Source organism: Anopheles gambiae, chromosome 3 (genome assembly GCF_943734735.2).
Source record: "Anopheles gambiae chromosome 3, idAnoGambNW_F1_1, whole genome shotgun sequence".
NCBI lineage: Eukaryota > Metazoa > Arthropoda > Insecta > Diptera > Culicidae > Anopheles > Anopheles gambiae.
The window spans coordinates 48,513,426-48,538,923 of NC_064602.1; the positions used below are offsets into that span (position 1 = coordinate 48,513,426).

Below are 25,498 nucleotides of genomic sequence, written 5' to 3' on the forward strand. Positions count from 1 at the left end.
TGTATTGTTTGCAATCGATTGTTTTTTTTCTCAGCCCGCTCACGTAAAAGCCTGCTTTCTTGGAAGTTCACTGACAATCCCAATCACCGATGGCAAATTGTCACTCGGTACATGGCAGGGTGTTTGGCTGTGCGAACATCGTGACCACGCGGGCTCCCGGAAGCTGGTGATAACGCTCTCCGGTTGTCCCCGGGATTCAGCGCGAAGTCCCCTGTCGCCAGTGTCACCGATCGCCTCCACCTCCAGTTAGGGACGGCCGCGCTCTGCTCGCGATAGTCGGTAATCGTGGGTTAGAGCGGCTTTCTGCTGTAAGGTCAACAATTGTTCAACTGCAACTACAACATCAACAGCAATTTTAACCAAATCAACAACAGCAACCACAACAAGAAATACAACTAACGCGAACAGTAATGCTACTACTACTAATACCATTACTAAACTAAATAATAACGCTACTTACGACACTACTTTTACTACTACAACTACTAATACTATCACTACTTCTAAAACTATAACGGTATCAAATTGTAATGGAAGCGAATCTGTTTGAAAAGTGCTGAATGAACAAAGCAATTGAGGAGGAGCAAGTGGAAAACGGAACACATTAAAACAGCTAGCGAGATATTTAACAAAATAAATAAAACTCTATAAAAAACACCTTTGCTATCGCTTTTCGACGAATCGAATAAGCGAAAGAAACAAATGCAAAACTTTCCGCTAATTGATCAACCAAAGTTGAAATTAGCAATTGAAGAAATAAAATGGTGAAAACGCGACAGAAACAGATAAATGTTTGGCAAGCGAAAAAATAACAAACTGCTAAAGCATGGAGTAAGAAAACTAGCAATGAATTCAATTGTTAAAGCATTTTTTTAGAAGCGTTACAAAGCGAGCAAAGCAAAACAGCAACCTCCTGATGCCGTCACTTTCACAATTGCAAACAAACAATAGAATGAATACAACTGATACAAACTTATCCTTCCAAGTGACGCGTGGAACATAGATGCTGGGTGCATAATTCTAGAGGAATGCAATTGTTACAAATAAAAAAAAAACTTCAACTAATGAGCGGTAGCAGCAACGCGTCGAGGAAAATAAATAGTAGCATGGTGCGCAATAAATAATCGCAAACGACGATAGAGGATTGGAACAAATATAGTTGCAGCAGGGTCAAATTAATAAGTGAAGTAATTTAGGGAATAGGTGTACGTGTGAGTGTATATGTGGGTGTTTTCTAAGTTTAAATCAAGTTGGGACATTCCTTTCGTTGTTTGATGGATAATTTGTTGTCACGTTGTAAATTGCTACTCATAAATGACCACACATGTGCCGATAAGTTAACGAAACTGTTACGGGGGGGAGGGTAGTCTGATCTTTTGCTTTTGATCAACACATAGGGTTCTTAGTCTAGTAGTTTGCACTAGAATCATGTAAATGCATTCCTTGTGTGAATCATGTAAATGCATTCCTTGTGTTTAAAACAGTTTTATTTACAGCGCATTTTGAATTGAATTATTGTTTGCCGGTCACACTTCAAATCGATACAGAAACACCACCACAGGGGCATTTCATGTGTGCTATCGCTCTAGGAATATGTTATCAAAACTATTAAAAATATCATTTATTGTAATTTCCTGCCGGGGACCATAGGGTCACATTTTTTAAATTCCCCATGCCCCATTTCACAAAAATCCACAGTCTTCACGATCCTATTATTGTGCAATCTATACTAATGTTGAAATTCAAATGATAGGGATCAATTTTATTACATCGTTAGAAAGTTGTTTATGATTTTACAATACAAAAAAATGTGGAATTATGTTATGACGTTTGATTATTACAAACTGCTGATCTTGCCAGGGAAACGAAACATCATTGAACGAATAAACGTAACCGTAAAGAACATACATTGGAAAATGCTTATTTGATAAAAATATTTAATGCGTGCGACGTGTCAATAGAAAAAAAGGATAAACATTGTATATAGGACAACATTTTTCATACTTTCTGTGATTTAAGTAAAAGCAGAAGAAAACTTCGTACGCAAATCTTGTTCAAATCCAGTTTATCATAATGTTGTCGAGCAGATTCGATTTATCAGAGATAATAGTGGCGTTATTTTCATTTTATCATCCAACACACGATCAGTTTCCATATGGCTGATATATTGGTAGCTTCTTGTGGTTTTTGCATCCAACGAATTTTATGAACTTGATGAATGTCATTTTACTGTCTCCTTTTCGATGAAACACACAGATTGGCGATCTAATTTGGATTAATTTGAGTTTTGTTACCGCAATCGCTCAAATGATAAATTGTTTCAAATCCTATTATAATAGGGTTCGTTGTTAGAGATAGGTGGGTGTATTGATAACCGAACGATCAAGAACGATCGACCGTTGTGCGAAACCCGATTGTTCGCTCGTTTTAGCTGATATTTGTGGCATGCAAGATCACTATAATTTGTGACAAAATTTTATGAGTTATTTAGACATATTTGGGATCATTTCACGTTTATGTTTTTGCATATAATTTTAACTATAGGATCATTTAAGATCCGCTTATGATTGTTCTTTTTTATCAAATTCATGATGAACGATTGCTCCCGACCGATCCATCTTCAGAACAGCTACCAAAGTGTCCGTTTTTTAGAGGATTGTGAAGAATTTTTTAAAATGATGTTACTTTAACTTCTCTTCACAGTTTCGTGTCATGATTGTATGTCCTGTTAAGTGTACGTATGAGTACCTAGCCATCCCGTGGTGGTTTCATTTTACTGCGCAATCGATTACGCTAACACAGAATAAGCAATCATTAATCACGCAGAAACGTAATTGTTTCGCACTGTTATCTGACCGACATACTAGACCGTGGATGATGTTTCATTGTTTCGTTATTTCAATATCGCACATTCTGTTACTGCACTAAACGGAAAGCACACACTTAGTGGTGGATAGAGATGGTAACACAGAAAGGAGGGGGGTGGGGGAATGGGTGGTGGGGAGGGAGGAAGAAATAAACCAACGCAGCAATAAATTTTAGAAAAGATGAATTCTAGAGCCATTGATGCCACACCGAATGTGGGGTCTTACCGTGACGAACCTAAACAATCCCTATTGCTAAACGCATTGCGTTACTATTCCGCATGAACTTCCTAACGTGATCCGGGATACAACCGCAAAAGTTGAATGTTTACGGGACCGTGTTTACTTTGTGGACTGCGTCAACCGGCGTCGAAACATCTTAAATTACGAAAATGAAAAAATAAAAAAAAATCATTCAAAAATGTACTTACATTCATTGACTCCACTGACACGCGTATTAAACACGAAAACAAAATTGAACTTAATAAAACATCACATAAAGAGAAAGGCATATTGAATTGGATGCAAATGAGGTAAACAAAATTAAAAAAATAATCTTGGTATGAGCTTTAAACACGAAAAAAATATAATAAAGTAACAAGTAACTAACGTTAAACGATTAGATAATGGCATGCGCGTATACATTAACTAGTGAAAATACAAATTTATCTCGAACATTTAGGAGCTACCATAGGGAGAGTTAAAGAAGCTAAAAATGGTTGCTCTGCTCTGCTGCCGTACCTATGTACACGCTAACAACAAACATTTGTCGGGCCCTCGTCTATAAAATGTACGTAGCACGTAACCGTGTAACGATGTTGAACTAAATTCGGTTTATTTCTTCTTTCTGTGTCTGTGAATCCCTTGTTGGAAGGTTTAAAGTTTGTTAACGCATACTAAAAATTCAATACAATGAAATCGATCGTTTTGAGCAAATATGACACGTGCTTTTTACTTTACCTTCATTTTACTTCACACAGCCGTATGACATTGTATCGAAAGGAAAATCCTGCAATGCTGCTGGTAAATGGTTGTTTGAGCGTGTGCATTAGTGAAGACGGCAGCGACTATAACGTGTTCAGGACTCCACTCTTTCTCGACAAACGGGGGTTCGAAGAGGTAAAGCAGAAAACATTAAATTCCATCTACTCCAATAGTGGATCGAAAAATAATAATAATAATCATAAAAAGAGACGTAGATAAGCGAAACTTAGCAGTAAACCAGAGGCACGAAAGAAAGGAACAATCTTTTTGCAAGGCAATTTAGTTGAATTTTCTAGAACAGAGCAATTATTTAGCATGTAAGTTACAAGGGTGGTAACTTTGTAAAGTTATAATATTATCATAGGATTGAAGAAGAAAGAAAACAAACCATCCCCCAAGCGGGGGATTTAAAGTAAAGCAACTATGCACTAATGGTACGCATGGTTGGAAATGGCGAATAGTAATAAACTTTCGGGGCCTGATTTTTGCCGTTTTCCGTTGGACAAAATAAACAGCAACAGCAAGAGGATGATGAATGGTGCAATAAAGAGCCCGTGGCTGGCTAGTTGGTTGGTTTTAATTCAGTGCAATGTTGAACGGCAGCTGAGCGGACAAAACGAGAGTTTCTTCCCCCTCGTTGTTCGGGTTCGGGCCGCGCCGATGTGCCATCAGCTAGGTTCTCGCTGCTGTTTGTAAAGCAAAAAGGTCGCTGACAACGGCATTCAACATTTTGCTGAACATAAACCATGGTGTATATGATAGGAAATCGTTAATTAACACACACACACACGTACATAGACATTCAGTTCTGTTATATTGTTTGTAATGGTGGAAAAAAAGTCAATTTATTTGAATATTATCTATATTCGTAATAGTTTGTTAGGTTTTGAAATTATTCCATTTTTTTCACCCCCCAAAAACGCATGTTTATGGATATCCTCGATAGATAAACGTAATAGGCTGCAACAGAAGAGCCAACGAAAGAAGCCTATTTTATATACATATATTGTATACATATAGAAAGAACGTATTGTGAATCAAACCGCAAAGCTCGTTGCATCTCAATGGAACCATAGGAGAACGAATGTGTTATATAGATGCAAAGTGAAGTTCGCCTCTCACTACTGTCTCTTGGACGGCAAACCGGAGAAATGTGTTACGGAAGGAAGCGCGATCGAGCGGTAGAAAACAAAACAAACCCAAACCAACAAACAACCAAACAAACAACACATAAAATACCAAAAGAAATAAATCCGTCGTCAGCAAGAGGAACGTAATATTCGATGAACAAGATGAAGATATTTTGTTTCCCAATTCCCAATTCCCCTTATTGTTGCACCTCACGCATAACAACGGAACGGAGTTGCCCTCCCTACTGAACCCCAGCAACACCCCCCCCCCCGAGCGCTGTGCCGGTAGGCGGACACACAGGATATGGTCTTTATACTGCATTGAGCTGTGTTTCCGCAATGGTGCGCAAAAAGTTGAGCATGCGGGCATCGACTATTCCAAAAGAGGTTCTACATCCTTGCATAATTTGAAAAAAAGGCTTTTGCGCTGTAGTATTTAAACACCCGTTAAAGCCGGCAAACGGGTTTGGGCAGCAAGGTGGATAGGGAGGTGAGGGGGGAGTAATGCGATACAATACAGGAAAAGCAGATTTTCGGCAAGCAAATATTGAGGTAACAAAAAAAAAAAAAAACAAGAAACAAAAAAACATGTAAAAAACGCAACCAAAACGAAAAGATATAATCAAGCAAAATCCATTATTTTGTATACTAGTTAATATTGCGCGCGCAATGCAAATGCAAAATTTCCGCCCTCTCTACCGAATAAGCACAATAGCTCTTAATATCCGGCCGTACGCTGTTCACACACACACACACACACACACACACACACACACACACACACACACACACACACACACACACACACACACACACATAATCACACACACACACCACACCGGTAGCGCAACACCCGTACACTCACTCATCCACGTGCGCACTTGCACTCTTGCACATACGCGCAACCACTTTTTACCGTATGCTCATAACGCATGGTTACAAGGACTAAAGCGCCACCAAACACAAAACAGCTGGACACACACACACACACACAGGCCACGGAGACCAATACGCACACAGACACAAACCGATTAGCCAATTTTGAAAGAACTGCAGCAACACCCGGCACGCATGTTTTGCGCACTATTTGCGCATGTGTGTTCCGGTTAGCGCATGATAGTTGAAGCGACAACAGCACAGTGTAGTGTGTAGTGTATCGCTGCTATCATCATTTTCTACACCACACCAAAGCACACCGCTCGTCGAGCCAACTCGAATGTCCAAACGCGTCCAAAGGTAGTAAAACAAACGTGTTTTCTTCGGATTTTTCATTTTTCATTTGCTATAGAGTAGCAGCAGAAGGTAGCACGGGAGAGGGAGAGGTGAATAGGGTGGAAACATGTGCTTAGTAGTCATGTACATAGTATGGCGAAGAGCTAGTGGCGGTCCGGGTGTAATGATTGAATGTTATGCTATTAGCACGTGGATTGTTCTTGTTTTGAGGTGAACACGTTGAAAAAATATATGGCTTCCTCTCATTTAGAAGTCTTACTTTACTTGATTCGATTTTTCATCACAGCATCTTTGTGTTAAGCCTGTTGAATGAGTCAATCAATCGCAATAGTAAAACAATATTCAATCGGATCATTCCCAACGTGTTGCGTTTGGTCCCATCTCTCATAGGCCGGTAGCGCGCAGTGGCGCGCATATACTCTCCATTTCGAAGCCGATCTATGCTGTAGCGTAGCCATTTGTTCTCTTGATCTTTGTGTCCACGTACCCCGCACCACGCGCATGTTCACTATCGTCTCATCGTCCACTCTGTTGTAACCCTCATCGGCTCTCGTTGCATTTGTGCTGCAGATGTGCAGTGCAGCCACTTGTGCACCTGTGTCCCGTCCTGTTTCATCAAGAGAGATTTATTCGTATCTGCGGAAACTGTCTAATCTAATCGAGCTGAAACGATGTTAGCCTTAAAGTCTTTAGAGAAGGATGAAGAAGAAGAAGAGAAAAAAAAACTTTAGCTCGACAGAACGGCAATTAATACTAGATTTCACTAATATTGCATTGCAGCACCTAACGCGCAATTACTGCTGATGAGAGAGAGAGAGAGAGAGGTGGGTGGGTGTGTGTAGCTGACGACAGGGAGTATGCGAAACAGGCCGGCAGTGTAAAGAGTAAAGAAAAAGGGGCAAAACTGTTAAATAAAACGCTTGTATTGTATAAACGATTATATGGTGCAAATCGAAGGAAAGGGTGGTTTGCAAACACTTATTTATTGATATATTTGATTGTAGTTGATGAATTATTTCTCCTAACCAAACAACCCCTCCCCTAATTGCTAAAAGCAGCGAGTCTATAGAATCTCTATTATAAAGAAATGAAAAGAAACAGGCCGAAGAAAAATTCAAAAAAAAAAAAAGAAACCATACACACAAATGCGCACTGCCAATTTGTAAACAAAATATTATTACAAACTTTAAGAAGGTATATATAGGCGGTTCACACAAACAAAGCAGCTGTGAACGCGAATGAATGAGTTTCACGATGCAAATATAAGTGCATTTGCATAACGATACTACTGTTCCGTTTGCAAATCAAAACACACGTGTAGAATTTAAAAGTTGATCATAAGAAATAGTGTTTTTTTGTTTTGTTTTTTTTTTTTGTTCGTTGCCCCAAAAATCGTATTTAAATATCATTAATTTGATTAACTTTTTAGCAAAAAATAGAACGCTAAAACACGTTGTCCCGCAAAGTACGCAGCGCCTCGAAGTGCGTATATGCCAACTAATGGAAAGCGACCGTTTTTGTGTTTCATTGTGATCATTTATAACACACCTCCACGTGTTAAGTGTTTTTTTTTTAATTGCCGCTAACTCTCAAAACAGACCATTCATGAACGATCAGCAACTGATTAAATACAAACAGTATCAACACAGGGCCTGAATACATTGGGCCAATAAAGTCCAAGATACATATGTTGTTTTTTTCGGGTTATTTTTGAACACCAGCAAAAGAAACAGCAATGCAAAAACAAGCAGAAAAAATGTAAAAAAAAATCAACAACAAAAAAACACAGCATTAATTTCATTAAGTATACTCCGTATTAATAATACCAAACAGCGCTCGCAAGTTATTGAAAATTAGAGAGAAAAAGAACAAACCAACAAAAAAAAAACAAGGTAACAAACAAATTAAAAAGCTAGAAACAAAAACAAAACAAAACATAACCGGCACTGTGGCTCCAGTTTTGGTGGGGTAAGCGGGGTGGGGTGGTTGGGGGGGGGGGGGGGTGATTGAGGGAATAGTAGTTAAAGATTTGAAGCCGAATTTGAAAGAAAATTAAACATAGTTACACTCATGCACACAAAATCGACAATATGTAAATAGATAATGAGGAACAAAATCTATCTTAAAACTAATAAAACTAGCTAACTAACTAGAAGAGGGGAAAGACGGATCGATTCCAGTTACAGAAGGGGCATAAGGACGAATAATGACGCACACATACACTCACACAAGCACAAACACACATGCACATACATACATGCATACATGCATACGTTAACCCTTTCTTCGCTGTGGCACGATCGTGGCTCCGTGGATTGCTTACTTAAGGTCCTAAAGCTACACTCTTACTAGCCACGATCACATTTTAGGTAACAATACTACTACTGCAAAAGAGAGCAGAAGAAACAAAGCAAAGCAAATAAAGAGCAGACTTAGTAAGCTGTGGTGTGGTCGGAAACACAAACAAAACAAAATTCAACATTTTTTGTACATAAAACTTAGTAAGCACTGTGTGTGTATGTATGTGCGTGCGTGCGTGTGCGCGCGTGTGCGTGTGTGTGTGATTGGGCGTGTTAATAATATGCGCATTTGCACAGTGAATACCTACGCTCTTAGTAGTAACAGAATAGATACCGAACGCAGCAGAACTGTGCAAAATTCCAGCAAAATACGTTGTTTTTCCTACACATTTCAAAACAAAACAAACCAAAAACGAATGCTTGAAAAAATGTTACAAAAATCACACAGCAAAATCTGTTTTTCTTTTTCCTCGGTATTCGGTCTAAAGTACGTATTTAAAGCGGAGGAAGAAAGTCTACGACAAGTGTGAGCGCGCACGGTCGATTGTCAGTATCGGACAGAGGGCACACTGGGAGCCACTTAGTAGGCAGGGAGGGTGTTTGTTGCTGCCTTCGTGAGAGCGTGCGTGTGTGTGTGTGCGTTTGAGGAGAACGCGATGGCAAGCGACATGAAAGCGCAACGTAAATAAGCAAATAAAGCAAGAAACACTTGAACAGCAATGAAAAAGTAGTAAACATTACAATAACGATAGAATGAAACGCTACTACCCAAACACTCTCTAACATTAAGGAGACGCATTATTTTGGGCGGAAGGAGTGAATCTAACTAACAAAAAGTAAAGAAAACAAACAAAACAAAACCAAAAAAAGCGCAACAGTCAATAGTGTCACACAAAAAGTATAACACACACACACACACATACACAAAACCAAGCGGAAAAAATAATAGTGATCCAGTAGTGCCACGCACGGACGATAGTTTGTACCCAGGTCTCTGCTACTGCGCGTGTTTACGTATAACGGCAGAACGCGCGGGAACGCGAAGGCGTAAACGACGTGGAGTGTGTAGAGCAAACAACTAGAGAAGTACCACAGATGATGTGTATTATTATTATTATTATGGCCTTTTTGTTTTTGGAGTTTTGGGGGTTCAACACCAGCCGCCTGGATTTACGTTTTTGAAATGCCGAGTCCAAACTTTCGTAACCAAAGTACTCTTTGCTGCTCTCTAAGATACTACACAGATAAGGGTGGGATAAGGGAGGCGGCAGCAGTAAGCGAAACTTAAAAATAATAATAAAGAAAAAAAAACAAAAGAATGAAATGCCAGCGGAAGGGAGTGAGTTAATATTAGAATAAACGAAAAGCAAATAAACAAACGCAAAAAAACACTGGTCGAATTAGAAGAAGAATAACGCAACAGAGGAACATAAAGAAGGCAGAACAGATATGATGAATTAAAGGAATACTTTGAGGAGGAGAAGCAGAAGTGGATCAAAGAAAACGAAAATAATGAAAAAATAAACAAAATATTGAAAAAAAAAACCATTTGTCCGTGTTTTAAGTGATTCAATTGTTGCGATTGTTCTTTTCGCAGCAAAGCAAAACTACCACAATCAAACACACACTAGTAGTAGCGCTGGTTGTTTTGTTTGTTCGTTTTTATTTTTCATAATTTCATCTTCCATTACACATAAATAAAAATATCTACTACATACTTTTATTTATTTTAGTTTCCTCTCTGAAACTGTTTTCCATGTTCAGCAGCGCGCGCGCAAAACAATTGAATCTTTCAACTGCCGGAGCAGCATCAATGCGCAGCCATCATCCCACATTACTACCACCCACCGAACGGTCTCATCACTGATGAAAGCTCAAACTGCTGCACGTTTCTTTCACTGGACACTCTCAATTTGCTGCTTGCTACACTACATGTGCTCGTCCCTTTTACTTTAAACGACGCTGCCCGTCGCTGCCGCAACTACTGAGCGTTTCCGTTATCAAATGGTGTGATTAAATTAAACGCATTGTTTAGCATTGGTTTAGTAGCGCATTGCTGAATCTCGCTGAATTTTTACGTTTGGTTGTCGATTTTAAGTTGATTGATTCTTTGCCATGTTGCTGTGCTGTGCAAAATGCTCCTCAACGCATGTTTGAATGAGAATTTTGGGCTCAGAGCGGAGAGTGGAAAATGTTGGTAAAGTTTTATTACAACTATTGTTACAGAGTGTTCATTTTAACTGGTTTTCTTGTCCTCTTTTAAGGGGGGGGGGGGGGGGGGGGGGGCATTAAAGCAAAGTAGCACGACAGAGGTTTTAACAAAAACTCAGATAGTGATGAAGCAATTGTCATTCATTACGCTTAGCAAATTAAATTGCTAATGTTTTATCAGTTCTTGAGTGGATGCACTGACGTTTATTCAAATTTCGTACCGGACGTTATTGTGTTTTATTATTGGTTTGCAAAACATCATGGTGAGTTATGTTGTATGGCAAAAGATTACGCCTTGAAATTATTAGATTAACAGATATAAGAGGCATAACAGTGGTCGGTAATGAAAAATACGAAAAACTTAAGTTCGGGAAACGTTTTCAAGACCATTTTGTGGTGTGTGTGTGTGTGTGTGTGTGTGTGTGTGTGTGTGTGTGTGTGTGTATGTGTATGTGTGTGTGTGTGAGTGGTAGTTGTCTTGATGTTTGCCTAAATAATCCAAAGGAATGCGCTTAGCGCGTGCGGGAATAGCAACAATAACAGCGGCAAATAATGCAAACGACAGCGCAGACGGCGCTGTCTACAATGATGCTGGTGATATTTCTTCGTTTAATCTGTTAATCGTTCGTTATCAGATTGGTGGCGAAGTTGGTGCACGTACAGGGGAAAGGATGTCTGATATAAGGGGAATCATTCCCACTCGGTTGTCCCTGGTGGTTTCGACGTCAGGTCTAGCAGTACTCGAGAGATTCCCGGCATGTTGGACAATTCATCTACCATTTTTTGTAGTACCTGTAGCAACAGTTCGAAAACGCAGTAATCAATAAATACATTTTCGCTTAAGATTACCTTTCGAACTATCTCGTTACATCAAACTGAACGAGTTATACTCACATTTGTCGGTAACCTATCGGTTCCGGGAATCGCTGGCACACCGGTCATGAAATCGTTTGTAACGAAAGGTCGCAACACTACCGATCGCATGCAGGATGGGGTTTTTTGCGCCGGATCTCGATCAAAGTGGATTGGTATCAGGATGACAGGCATTTGAGAAATTTTACGCATACATTCGTGTTCCATCAAAATCTGAAAATATCATATCAAAGATCATTTTTAGATTTATGCTCGATTAAAACGTATATCTTCAACTACCTTATTAACGATGCTATCGGCTTGACGTAGCTGACAAACGACGCTTTCTGTAAGGAGTGTGTGGGTTATGTCCTGCACCGGATACTGGACCACATCCCCAAAGATATAGCATACTCTATTCACATTGTGCAGAATACGCGGTATTAGCTTGGCTAGGAAGAGCATGTCTTGCCAATTTGGAACATCTTTGCTCGAGAGACCCACCGCGTAGCTGTAAGAGCGTTTATCGCCTGAAATGATGATGAAGATCAAATCATTTGTCTGATTTTCAACGGTCCATTCTATCCCAATATACCTTGAACCCCTACGCTTCTTATTGGCAGTAGAGTAGCATTCAATTTGATGTTACTAGATATACGACAAAGCTGCTGTTGATCTTCCTTGGTGGTTGTTCCGGAAACACGGTTCAACAGGGCGTGATTTTTCTCAAGCTTATTTTTATAGTCCACTATCACTTTAACAATGACCTACATCAAACAAACAGTTCTTATTAACTTCATTGCTCAGACATTTCGCATTTGCTAGCAATTACTTACTTGCGTCTCTGAATAGTCTTTCATGAATGCTTCCTCAGCGCAGAGCACTCGGATGGCTAGCCCGGGACCGGGGAAGGGATGCCGCTCGACCAAATGAGCCGGCAGTCCCAGCGAGTAGCCTAATTGTCGCACTTCATCCTTGTGAAAGTCTCGTAACGGCTCAATCACACGCCCTGCCTCCCGCAGCTTCCGTATCAGTTCTGTATCATTGTGATGCGTCTTGATCGTGTCGGCTTTCGCGCTAACCAACGTAGAGGCGGATTCGATAAGGTCGGGCCGAAGGGTACCCTGGGCCAAGTACACTTCGTCCGCGTTCAGATTCATCTCGCGCAGCACGTCGTTGGACACCTTCACGAAAACATCGCCAATAATCTTGCGCTTGTCCTCCGGACTGATCGTCTGGCACAGCATCTGTGTGTCCTGATTATATAAGGAACCGGGAAGTTTGATTGTGGTCGTACCCTTCATGAACTTGTAGATCGCATTCTTTACGAACAAATCGACCCCCAGCTCACGCAACGATTTTTCCACATTCGCACTCTCATTCAGGCGCATAAAACCTTGAAAAAGCAAACAAACAAAAACAATGCCGTTAGAATTTGAGGATGTCAGCGCGAGTTCATTTAAATCAATTACCATTATCGATGTGAACGGCAATGACTTGATCCGGTTTTAAGGCATGTCTTAGCAATGCTGCACAAACAGTAGAATCCACACCACCACTTACCAGCAGCTGAAGAGGCGAGAGAACCGTCATATCAATGGAATGTGATTGAAAGGTGTTTCCAAGACACACGAGCAATACTTACCAACACCTTACTGTTACCCACATGCTCCCTAATGTACGCAATGCATTCTTCTTCGCGATTACGCATCGTAAAGTTCGGCTGCATACCCGCAATGTCCATCAGGAAATTAGAGAGCATCTGTTTGCCGTTCACGGTTAGGTCAACCTGTGTGAAAAGAAGCGTTGCGTTTAATATACATGACGAACGAGTGGAACGTGTTTCCATTATTCGTTTTACGCAGACGAAGATAGCTACCTCCGGATGAAACTGCACACCGTAAATACGCAGTTGTTCGTTGTAAACCGCGGCAACGATGCGGTTTGAGGAATAAGCTCCCACCTTCAGCTTGCTTCCTACTCGATCGATACTATCGCCGTGAGTGAGCAAAACCTTCTGTGAACGCTGCATGCGTCTGGAAACGTAAAAAAAAAAATTGACGCAAAGTTTATCATCAATATTTTAGATAATTTTATAAACTAAACTACTTTCTCCCAATGCTGGCCACGAGATACAGAACATCCCTTGGCTTCATAGATAAAATGTTCAACCAGGTGTAGCTTTCTGCAATAATCTTACAAGCCGGAAAGTTGTTCCTGGTTTACATTATGCTCTGGGAGAATTGTATCAACGATCATCGTACACTGAGGAGATGATCCTTTTCTTATTCCTCCTGTACTGTACTCAGTTTGAGATCGCAACAAATAGTACCACTCACTTGAACAATGGACAGCTTTCTTCAACTTCTATCGCATGTTCGCCGTCTTCGCGGATGTCCTTTTTCTGTACGGTTCCATCAAACTCTTTGTTGATAATTTGCATTCCATAGCAAATACCTGTGGGTGGAAAAAAAGAGAGTAAACAGATGCATTGAATTACGTTGCTTTACTACCATATCACACTGGAAAACAGGTAGTATTTGCTTAATAGATGTCTAAATGCTTACTTACCTAGTATCGGTAAGCCTAACTTAAAAATATCGGGATCATACTTTGGCGCATCCTCGGCGTAGACAGAGTTGGGTCCACCGGATATAACAACTGCTCGGTAGCCGAGTTCTTTGAGTTTTAAGGCAGATGTTTCCAGAGGTAAAATATCTGATTTTACATTGAGTTCGCGCACCTTACGGTCGATTACCTGTGTAATACAAAAGGGAAATACGGTAATTTAGTTTTAGAAGATAGGATCGAAGATTTGTGGTTTCTAATGAGCTGTAACGAACCTTCCCGTACTGTGATCCGGCGTCCAGTATTGCCACGCGGTCATTATGTAACCCTCCATTCTCCGTTAGGCCAGTGGATTTGTTCAATGCACTCATGTCTTTATCGTTACAGCACTAGAAGAATTAATTAAACATTACTTACAGTTAAAAGCTGAAAAAGTCTAACGAATATCAGCACATCCGCCAATGCCGCACTTTACTAGAGCGTTGTTACATTTACATAATTGATTGATAATGTACGAAGTAGGAGAATTATGATCATAGGTTATTATTGCCGGTGTTCTACTGTTTTGTTGCTATGGTAAATCAAAGCTGAGGTAGTGATCTCGCTAGCACAAACATGTGTAAAACATTGCAGCAAGAGTTCCGATGAAATGGCTGGATTGTGTTTGTGTTTGATAAGATTAGTAAGTCGTTTGAGAATGAACTAGCAACAAACAAACAAGCTAAACACGAATACAAAGAGCAAGCAACAGTCGGAACGATCGGAATATTATAGTCATACGACTTTTGACCCATTCGGGCCGCCGTTCCAAAACAACAGCTTAACAATGCTACACTTTCTAGGTTATGGGGAGCAGCTTTTCTCGGCACTTTTCCCGATGACGACAGTATTTTTGCACCGTGCAAAAATACTCGCTTTTTACACACAACGTCAGATGACACACCAGCCAATTAAGCAAAGCGTCCCACGAGCAATAGCCGAAAACACTAAAAGTATGATTTTTTCAGCAGCCCTATACCGTTCTTTAAGGTCACCGTGACCATCTAGTATGCCGAAGAGTTGCAGTGCAATGCGCATGCAGTGAAGGTGAGCGGCAACAATACAGGGCAATGGTATGGAAAGTGCACGAAAGGCGAATACGACAACACGCGCATAATGGACATGAACGGACACAACAGAAACAATCAGTAGCGGACACTAGACTAGAATCTGTTGTGTTGCCGTCTTTCGAAACGATGATAGGGAGGTGCATTCTGCGAGAAAAGCTTTTTATCCCAGCAGCAGTACATCTGGCAGGCGACGCACACTGGAGTGCAGTATTTACACGAAAAAGGATACGCAAGAACATCCACGACAACTTCCGACGGCCGGATCCGGAGTGCTCCGTTTTCTTATCCTCTTCGTAGTCGCCTGTACCGCGACACTACCTCAAACCGAATCACCACACTCCTCTTATCTATCGATGGATGGAGCTTCACACTACACCGAAAAAGGCTATGGACCACGACAAACTGAGCCCGAAGAGCAACGCACAAGATAGGTTACGGGTGCAGGAAGAGGCAAAAAATAAATACGATCGTATCGCGAACCGATGGATGATTCGGTCGCTAATTAGGCCGCGACGGACGGGTCGGTGAAGCGTTGCTCCGGCGTAAAAACACCTACGATCAAATACTTTACGCTGCAGCTATGCGTCAGGCTAGCAAAACGATTTGCACGATTTTCACACTTTCAGCCGTTCAGCTGAGAAAGAACAAAACCAAAAACCTTTTCTTTTTCACTTTGCACGGACGATGATTTCCAACACCAACACCAAGCTGTCATGGGCGCTTCCGCACTGTCATTTGCCATCCGACAACTGACATTTGTCGGAAAACGTGACAGACGCTGCACACCACGAACAAAAAAAAATCCACACCGGCTTCCCCTTCGCGACACCCGCTTTCACCCCCCCCGTAAGCATGTGCGTTCGACGAAGCTGCAACCACGAGAATGTATGCAAAGGTCTGCTTATCGGGCATAATCTAATCAGCAAACGAACACTTTTTCCATTTCATCCTTTCACACTAATGGTTTCATGCATTATTTTTGGCTGGCGACACATCTTATCTCACACAAAGCTCCCATGCGGAACGGTACGGGGCGCAGTACATTCTCAGTCGAACCGATCGGCTGGAATTTAGTGCGTTTTACTAGCTGTTAACGTACCTTTCTGCCGAAACACACTAAACACGACAACACGATAGAGATCGAAACGATGCCCTTGCTCTTTCACTGCAGTTTTCAATCTTTTTCACAGGTTGCAGTTATCTATTTGTTTCGGAATGTAAATCAGCAATCAAAAGCCCGACGCTTCGCCGCTGAACGTTTCTCCTACTTGCGAACTGTGTGCACATTAATAGACTAGTGGTCAAGGAATTTGACATTTCGTGGAAGAAATTTGCTTCAAAATAGAAATGCTTTAATTTGGAAGTTACATTTTAAAACAAATTAATTTGTAGTGCTTTTTACCACTGAAATTCGCAAAATATGTATGATTTTTATGAAAATGAACTTAAATTTGGAGTGATATTGTTTTCTCCATTATTTTTTAAAATTTTTACACACAAAAGCGATATTTCCAGGTGAACGTTCGACATTACACGTTTCTTCAGTCACTTTCATTTATTTCATGACTACTATCTTCGGCTCCTTCACTTAACGATTTGGATTGTCTACAACCGTTGAAGCAGCTTTGGCGCGCTGTTCCTTAATCGCATTCACGATGTCAACAACCAAGGGATGGGAAAATTTATTTTCCGTCGAATCAAAAAACTCCTGCAGTTTTTGTGGAAAACTGTCCCGTTTCTCGTATTCGTATGCCTGCATCACCATGTCGAGCCGGTCGAGATCTTTCACGAACTTTGCCTCTGGTGTCTTGCCTTCCTCATATTCCTGTCAATAGTCAATAGTTATCGTTATGCGAGTAGTTGGAACAAGTTCTCAATGTACATATTCGGCATTACTCACGTTGAACAGCGCCAACATCTTATCCTTGTTAGGGCCAAGTAAACTGGCTATCTCTGTCATGGCGGAAAATTCTTTGAGCAATTTTTCCTCGCGCGAAACACCGCAGTACGGTGTTATATCGCCCACGATTCCTTCCGCCAGATCGTGCACGAGGGCTTAACGAACAGAGAAAGAAAAGTAAATTACAATGACACGATCGGAATGTTTAATTGCAAGCATAACGTTTGCTTACACATTTCCATTACACGGATCCTGTCCAAACCGTGACTATCTTCTAGAAAAAATGACATCATCGCCATTCGGTACATGTGACCCGATACGGTTTCGCAGTCTTTAACCTTTCTCAAGACCCATCCGGTCCGTTTTAAATGCTGCAAAATTTAAAAAAAGTTTGTTAATCTCAATCGTTAATCATCGTGATACATTCGCAATACATGATGATGAAGGGTTACCTTAACATTCCCTAGGACCTCCAAGAATTTGATATAATTATTCATATCTAGCTTTTCTATGCGGATAACAGACCGGTAAGATTTAATACACTACGTCTATAATTTCGCAATTCTGGTGCGCTGGTAAAAATAATAAATAGAACACCAACACTGGGTTAAACAAAACTAAGCCCGCAAACTTCCACTCCACGCTTGTAGAGTTAAACTAAAGAATGCTTATTCGACGAACGCATGATTTCTTTTTACCGGGTTGCGAAGTGTGCCAAGAAATTTGGTTTTATTTCCTAAAAATGGATCACAGGCAGATAAAATATTATTTTTGCTGAGTAAAACCGAAATGCTCCCTATTTGTTTTCATCGTGAAAATTTTGACAGCGCTCGCCGAATGCCGAAGGGTGACGACAGTTCAACAAAAAAAATCGATAATGCAGGGGTTTTCGTTCATTTCATAGAATTGTTTCGAACAGTCTGCATGGTTGGGGGAAAATAGTGTATAACAGTTTTAAAACACGTTAATTTTCGTTTCAAATTTATTTCTGGGAGAGCAAACAGGATAAATAGAATTATTAAATATGATATCAGCTTGGACAATGCATAAATCCATGTAAAAAAAATTACTTGTATAAAATCCAATAAATTTAGCACACTTGGATTTTTTGCTTCCTTCGAGTTGCTCTTCTTTATTTCGTCTCGTCCGCCGGTGACAGCTGTCATCGACCAGGTCTATATACACGCGACATGAGGTGTGGTTAGGTAGCATTTACACGTATCACGCTCAAGGTTTACATTTTCTCATCTGCAAGGTTTACAACTCGGCCTATTCTGACATCTAAAATTGCCCTCAATTTACATTACATTTAAATCAATTTGTGTCGCATCATACGATTCGGGAAAAAGGTCAGCATCTGCCGCAATCCAATGCCTAAGTTTATCAGACTCTAAAATACCATCATAAGGAATTTGTGTGTGTTGGAAACCATCGATATCTTTTATCACGTAACGGTCATTTGGAAGTCGTTTGTCAATTATATAAGGGCCTTTAAACTTGGGAATAAATTTTTTGTTAGCATTTGGTGTGTTATCCACGTTTCGAATAACAACAAGATCTCCTTCTGAAAATTCTACCGCAGGTTTGTGTCTTTTGCTGAACTGAACCATGTTTGTTTCTTGAGACCTCGTTATGTTCTCAGAAGCTTCGACGCGAAAAGATTCAAGATCTCTAGCATGTACGTTTTTGTCATCTAAGTATTCGGTAAATTCATCAATTATGGTTCCGCGTTGTTCAACACCGAATAGTAAAATGGAAGGTGTGTAGTTTGTTGATGAGTGTACTGTGTTATTGAGTGCATATTCGACATCCGGCAATCTAGAACACCAATCTGCATGATCTAAGGGATCTGTTATTTTACTAAGCATAGGTTTGATTACCCTGTTAACCCTCTCAACCTGGCCATTGGCTTGAGGAGAACAAACTGCGTTTTGAATATGAATTATATTATTATCCTCTAGAAACGTTTTAAACTCATGAGAAGAAAAACAAGTAGCACGATCACTCACTATCCGTCGGGGACGACTATAATAATTGAAGTATTGCTTTAGAACTAAACACACTTCTCGAGTATTGGTTGAATTAGTGGGGTACAATTTTGTGAACTTTGTAAAAGAATCAATTACCACCAAAATATACTTTTTTTTCGATCTTATAGATGGTAACGGACCAAAATGGTCGATGTGAAGAGTATCGAAAGGTACCGGACTTTTTGGTATAGTGTGCAAGTTGCGTTTATTTTTTCTGGAGGGGGCAGAGAAGAGAATGCATTTAAGACAATTTTGAATAAAATTTTGTACATGATTTTTCATTCCAGGGAACCAATAATGTTTGGTAATTTGAGAACAGCATTTATCTACTCCTAAATGGCCAATGTTTTCGTGAACATTACGAATAATGCTTTTAATTAATTCTTTTGGAACCATCATTTGCAATTTCTTCTGAGGAGATTCACGATAGACAACACCATCTTTTAAAAGGTATCCTACGGTTGGCTTATTTTCCAGATCAGATTTAAGTTTAGAGATGTCAGGATCACGGCACTGAGCAATTTGCAACTGCGTATCAATGTCCAAATCATCAACAACTCCCACTGTTTGGATACGACTAAGTGCATCGGCATGACCCATAGTCGTTCCAGGTCGATATTGCATGGTATATTGGTAGTTCTCCAAGAACAAAGACCACCTTGCAATTTTGGCGGAACAATTTCGATTTTTTAAAGTTTCTACAAGCGAATTGCAATCGGTCACTATCTTCAGAGGTATACCATGTACGTACGAATGAAAACGTTTGAGAGCGTAAATCACTGACAAAGTTTCCAACTCGTAGCTGTGGAGGTTCGATTCACTAGGAGAAGCAGTTTTTGAAAAATATGCCACTGGATGAAATTTGCCATCATTCTGCTTTTGAAGTAGCACCGAACCAAACCCAACGGTACTGGCATCGCAGTGCAATTCAGTTTCCCGATGGGGGTCATAAATAGCTAATACAGGAGCATTCATTAATCTTGTTTTTAAATCATTAAACGCTTTCAAGCAATTGTCATCAAACTTAAAAGATACGTTTTCTTTAAGCAAATTGCTGAGAGGTTTGGCAACACTCGAAAATGACGGAACAAATCGCCTGAAATAGGAGAAGAGACCCAAACAACGTTGAACCTCTTTAGGGGTTTTGGGAACGGGATAATTTTGTATAGCTTTAAGGTGGTGGTCACTTAGTTGAATTCCTTTAGAAGTTACAAAATAGCCAAGGTAGTCCAAACTGCTGCATGCAAATTTACATTTATCTAGTCTCAACTCTATTCCGTTTTTTCTAAGCGTTGTCAAAACCGCAGCTAGTATTTTCAAATGATCTTGGAAATTCTTTGACGCTATAATGATGTCATCGAGATAGACAACTAGCTTTTCCTCTTCAATAAATTCACGTAAAATGTTATTAATAAACCTCTGGAAGCTTGAAGGAGCGTTTTTAAGGCCAAATGGCATTTTCAAGTATTCGTAATGCCCGTCTGGTGTTACGAATGCAGTATATTTGATGGATTCTTCGTGCATATTAATTTGATGAAACCCGCTCTTCAGATCCAAAAGCGTAAAAATCTGTTTACTACTTAGATGCTCGAGACAAGTATCAATTAGGGGTATGGGGTAGTTGTCACGTATGGTAATCTTATTTAACGGACGGTAATCAACGCACATACGCACCTCACCATTCTTTTTACGCACTAACACAATAGCAGATGCATATGGAGAATTGCTTGGTCGAATAATCCCTTTTTCTAATAGATCTTTGACTACATCACGAACTTGATTGCGTTCTGCAAAAGACAACCGCCTCGGTTTACAAAATATGGGTGTTTCGTTTGTGACACTAATTTTCATGGAATATTTCGATTTTTCAACGGGCTCATTCAGCACCTCAAGGTAATTTTTCTGTATGCATGAATTTATGAGACATATATCATCTTCACTTAAATTGTTTCCTATATCCAATGTATTTGATTCTGTTCTAAGGTCAATGGCACACAACTCCGAAAAAGTTTTAGAAATGGTTTCGCTTTTGGAATAATTATGATTATTCATAACACTATCAAATTCACTATCAGGTAGATTTTCTTTTGGTATACAAATGGATTGCAAAAAAATGTCTGCCTCTTCCCTTGACTTTATTTTAAGAATACCCAACGAATTAAGACGCGCTTTTACGTGTGTTTCTATAGTGCATTTATTTGTATTCAATAAGCTCATCAAATTTTCACGCGAGTAACGATAATATATATATTTCAAATGAATATTCATTCTTTTCAATAAATCTCTTCCAACAATCATTGGCCAAGCTGTTTGATGTTTGGGCAGTATAATAAAAGAATGAGTAACGTTTGTATTCCGAAAACCAATAGTGCCTTCTACATGGCCCAATGATGTGAGTTGCTGATTACCTAGGCCACGGAATCCGGACAGCCGAGGATTAAATTTATGGTTTGGCACAAGCTGCTCGCTGATAAAACTTTTAGGGCTGCCGGAATCAAACAAACAACACACACGTAAATACACTTTGCCTAATTCATTGTTATTCTCAAATGCGACACTTACCTCCTGAACTGGATCTATTCTAACCCCTCCTTCAGCATGGTGAATTCCACTATCGTCACGATAGTTGTCCTCAACTGCAACAGCTACCGACTGATTACGACGCGAACCATCATTAATCGAGTAAAGCGGTGATTGTGGTTGCGAATATCCTCTCAATGTGTTGCTTTCATTTGGTTGTTGGTTTGTAAAAATCTCTTGATCACACGGCGCAAATACTGCAGCAGGCATTCGATGGCTTACTCGCGGACATTCCTGTCTTTTATGGTCAGGATCACCACACAGGAAGCATGATTGGACTGGCTGGCGAGGTTTTCGGCATTGGTTGGAATAATGGCCGAAACTGGAACAATTATAGCAACGAACTTCTTCACGCTTGTTGGCTGTTTTTGTATTCACAGATGGTGTCGATGTAAAGCGATTAGCTGGTAGCATGCGAGGCATGGGAGCTGGAAGCTCACGCATTTGGTAATGCATCTCACACCGCTTCACATGGTCGATGAGATCGTAAATGTCTTTGTACTCTTTCGCCACAAGATTGTTGTACATAGGATCGCGCGATAATCCTCGGATGACGTAAGTTGTTATCGCCTCGTTGCTCACATTTCCTGTAGTACCAAGGGCGTTCACGCGAAAAATGTAAGCTGTATAAGACTCGTCTTTCTTTTTTGTTACTTGCAACAGTTGCTTATGGATAGCAGCTTCATTTTGTTTGTTTGGGAAAGCTTTTTCCATTCCGTCAGCAAATTCTTTGAACGATGTTATGCAACTTCGAAACCCATTGTACCATTCTTTGGCAGCACCAGTTAGCTGGCTGCTAGCATATAACATCGTTATTTTATCATCCCAGCCATAAATTTCAGCACTTTGTTTAATAGTTTTTATCCACTGAATACAATTGGTACACTCATCGAACAGGGGAATGATTTGCTTCACTTCTTCGGGGTGCAATAGTTTTGACGAGTGAGCGGTGTTTACGTTGGTATGTGCTTCAAGAGCGGCTAGTTTATTCCGCAGCTCCAATATTTCGCATCGCTGTTTTAGGAGTGCGATTTCTGCTGCAGCTTCATCGTTCGTATTCAGCGTATTTGTACCCATGACGTGGTTAAGGTTTCCGCCATTTTCTTTTGTGTCGGTTGTGCTTTCGCTTAATGCGGGCTGACTGGAATCGCTCAGCAGGACGCCATGTTGTTCAAAATCAGGGGAAGCTTGCTGGTACATTGTACGAATCTGTGATATCGTTGCCATGCTTGGAACGGTAATGTCGGCCGATTCAAGGGCACACAACATCTGGTCCTTGGTCACTTTCTTATCGGTTTTAGACATTTTCGGGTCACTATCCCACTTCTGACCGTAGCAATAGACGATGCGCAATCTCAGATTGCGCATATATTTATCTGTCAAACGGGTCGGTTTGATATATTTATCTGTCAAAAAATATTTATATATCTCGGACATATAATCTTGAAAATTTATGCGCAATCTTGGCGCAATCTGAAATTGTATGGAAATGACGTTTATAGCTCAGGGTTGGCTACGCGAAATGACATATATTTTGATAAAACGAATATATGCGCAATCTGAGATTGCGCATCGTCTATTGCTACGGTGAGATATAAAATCCAATAAATTTAGCACACTTGGATTTTTTGCTTCCTTCGAGTTGCTCTTCTTTATTTCGTCTCGTCCGCCGGTGACAGCTGTCATCGACCAGGTCTATATACACGCGACATGAGGTGTGGTTAGGTAGCATTTACACGTATCACGCTCAAGGTTTACATTTTCTCATCTGCAAGGTTTACACTTGCATGAAAAAAGTAAGAAAAGCAAAAATAAAATTCAATTCCACGACACGGGCCTAATTCCATGTGCTGCCAAATTGCTCACCCCTGGCCTTTGAGGAGATGGACCTGTTGTGAGAATGACAGATGTAACAACAACAAAGCAAAAGCTGTAAAATAAAAATAAATACCGCACCGAATCAAACCAAAATCAACGCAATCAACCGGAACGAATATTAGATAAATAGAGGCGCCTGGCGAGTAGAATCTGGTACTTACACCCTATGTTCTATCGCCGACTTTGAGCTGTCGAAGGTTTGAAACTAAACAACTACCTCAGATTCTGAGCCGAATCTTGCACAATTCGACGTAACAGCGGAAAGCGATGTTCAAAGTTTCCCATAGCAATGCAGTTTACAAAGTGTTGCAGGCACAAGTGAGGTAAATTACCGTTGGCGTAGCTTAAAAAAAGAAAACGTGTAGCCCAATTTACATGCTCCACATTTACCATTGCAGGTATACACATCGAACGCACTACAATGTGTTAAAGCTACAACCGAACTGCTCAGCGAGGGACGTTCGAACAGCTTTCATTCAGCTTTCGAAAGAAGTATGAAGTCGAATGGAAGTGTTGTTTATTTGGAGAAAATTCACTCGTTGCTGTTTCAATTTTCCTTTTCGCATTACAGCTACATCCTGATGCGAATGTAAGCAACCAGGCAAAATATGACAAAAAATCGTTTGTGGAGCTTCTGGAAGCGTACAAAGTTCTCAGCAAACCGGAAAGCAGAGCAGCTTATGATTACGAACTATCGCTTAGCAAGAATCCCGGCAATCAGGTGTTCCATAGGTATTGAAACTTGCGTCGTCATTGTTCTCTACCCCGAGCTACGTAAATCTCTTAACAAATTCTACTTATAGACCATGGGCGGCGAATACGATGCATTATAGCAATGAGGAACAGCCCTACTACGGAATAAAGGGGGTGAAAAAGGTCAGCAATTGGACGATTGTGTTATGCTGCGGAATTTTCATGCTGGTCGGCATCGTGCTGCAGGCTGTTGCAATCAAGTAATTCGTTATATTTCATGTTGGATGCAGTATGGGAATGTAATATGTTTTTTTGTTTTGCTACAGCAAATCGTTCACTTTTCAACGAGATCAGCTCGATGAATACTCAAGACAGAATGCGATCACTCATGCTGAAGTTCGCGAGGAGGCGGAAAAATATGGAAACAAAGCACAGATAGAGCGCATGAAAGCAAAGCTGAACAAGGAAGGAATGTGGTAGAAATGTGTAAATAGAGTTTTGTTACAATGATTTACAAAATGTAAAAATATATTTGTAAATAATAAAATATAGCAGTGGTGTGTTAGATAGCTATGAAAATAGCCGTTGATTCGAAAGATCCTTTTTTCTCATCGTATAGAAATATTGACTCAAACACTTGCTGAGAAAATAGCATTTAGTCAATTTTCAATAAGATGATCGAGCTGGTGGATAAATGAAGCTATCCAGTAGTGGTTTTTCTTATAAAATGATTTGTGGAAAAGATTATTGTTCGTTTTCTTGCATATTAGACTCGATTAGAGTACATTAAAATATTTAAATAAAATAATGGTCGACGAAGAGCTTCAGTATAAACATATAAGGTCATAACCATTTATAGCTGAATTTAAAGAGCAGTTAAAACCCAGTCTAGAGTAAGGTAACACATTATTTAGACTTACATTTGCATCTATTAAATTATTAACTTCTCTCGGGAATAGAAAAATCCTTAGCTAAATTCATAACTGTCCAATAATATTATTTCTTTGAAGGTTTTAGTGATTTTATGGACCCTTTCAGACATGAATATCCACGTGGGAAAGGCGGCCCACGATGACTTTCTCTCTCTCTTGTTGGCCTGCTCACGATAGAGCACGTCGATGTGACATGGCCCGGTCAACAATCATTCTCCAGGATGCTCAGTCCCT

General features: G+C 40.2%; 4 protein-coding genes across 11 annotated transcripts in view; 2 read left to right on the forward strand and 2 right to left on the reverse strand.

Moving 5' to 3' along the window:
- Positions 1–10,788, forward strand: part of LOC1279558 (UPF0047 protein YjbQ) — a 31,600-nt gene extending 20,812 nt beyond the window's left edge. For all 6 annotated transcript variants that reach the window (XM_061657193.1, XM_061657196.1, XM_061657197.1 and 3 more), the window contains exon 5: positions 35–10,788. In XM_061657193.1, coding sequence (XP_061513177.1) covers positions 35–250 — 216 coding nt within the window. In that variant the 3' untranslated portion in view covers positions 251–10,788. The remainder of the gene's footprint in view (positions 1–34) is intronic.
- Positions 10,789–10,894: 106 nt separating this feature from the next.
- On the reverse strand, positions 10,895–16,040 carry LOC1279559 (GMP synthase [glutamine-hydrolyzing]). Of its 3 annotated transcripts, none has more exons than XM_061657188.1 (12): positions 15,910–16,040; positions 14,418–14,531; positions 14,146–14,332; positions 13,914–14,031; positions 13,454–13,610; positions 13,220–13,363; positions 13,047–13,143; positions 12,411–12,970; positions 12,170–12,341; positions 11,875–12,104; positions 11,617–11,808; positions 10,895–11,514 (listed from the first exon to the last, which is right to left on the reverse strand). In XM_061657188.1, exons 1-12 carry the CDS (start codon positions 15,991–15,993, stop codon positions 11,413–11,415), a joined length of 2,157 nt encoding a protein of 718 aa, XP_061513172.1. In that variant the 5' UTR covers positions 15,994–16,040; the 3' UTR covers positions 10,895–11,412. The 3 variants fall into 3 exon arrangements, with proteins under 3 accessions (XP_061513172.1, XP_061513173.1, XP_061513174.1); XM_061657189.1 differs by having other exon boundaries at positions 15,467–15,975; XM_061657190.1 differs by lacking the exon at positions 15,910–16,040 and adding an exon at positions 15,570–15,710.
- Positions 16,041–16,759: 719 nt separating this feature from the next.
- Positions 16,760–17,987, reverse strand: LOC1268222 (5'-deoxynucleotidase HDDC2). Its single transcript, XM_306780.5, has 5 exons — positions 17,850–17,987; positions 17,604–17,723; positions 17,384–17,522; positions 17,152–17,306; positions 16,760–17,076 (listed from the first exon to the last, which is right to left on the reverse strand). Exons 2-5 carry the CDS (start codon positions 17,646–17,648, stop codon positions 16,840–16,842), a joined length of 576 nt encoding a protein of 191 aa, XP_306780.5. The 5' UTR covers positions 17,649–17,723; positions 17,850–17,987; the 3' UTR covers positions 16,760–16,839.
- Positions 17,988–23,522: 5,535 nt separating this feature from the next.
- Positions 23,523–24,928, forward strand: LOC1268770 (dnaJ-like protein 60). Its single transcript, XM_061657192.1, has 5 exons — positions 23,523–23,962; positions 24,038–24,131; positions 24,211–24,371; positions 24,443–24,592; positions 24,659–24,928. Exons 1-5 carry the CDS (start codon positions 23,907–23,909, stop codon positions 24,810–24,812), a joined length of 615 nt encoding a protein of 204 aa, XP_061513176.1. The 5' UTR covers positions 23,523–23,906; the 3' UTR covers positions 24,813–24,928.
- Positions 24,929–25,498: the final 570 nt, after the last annotated feature.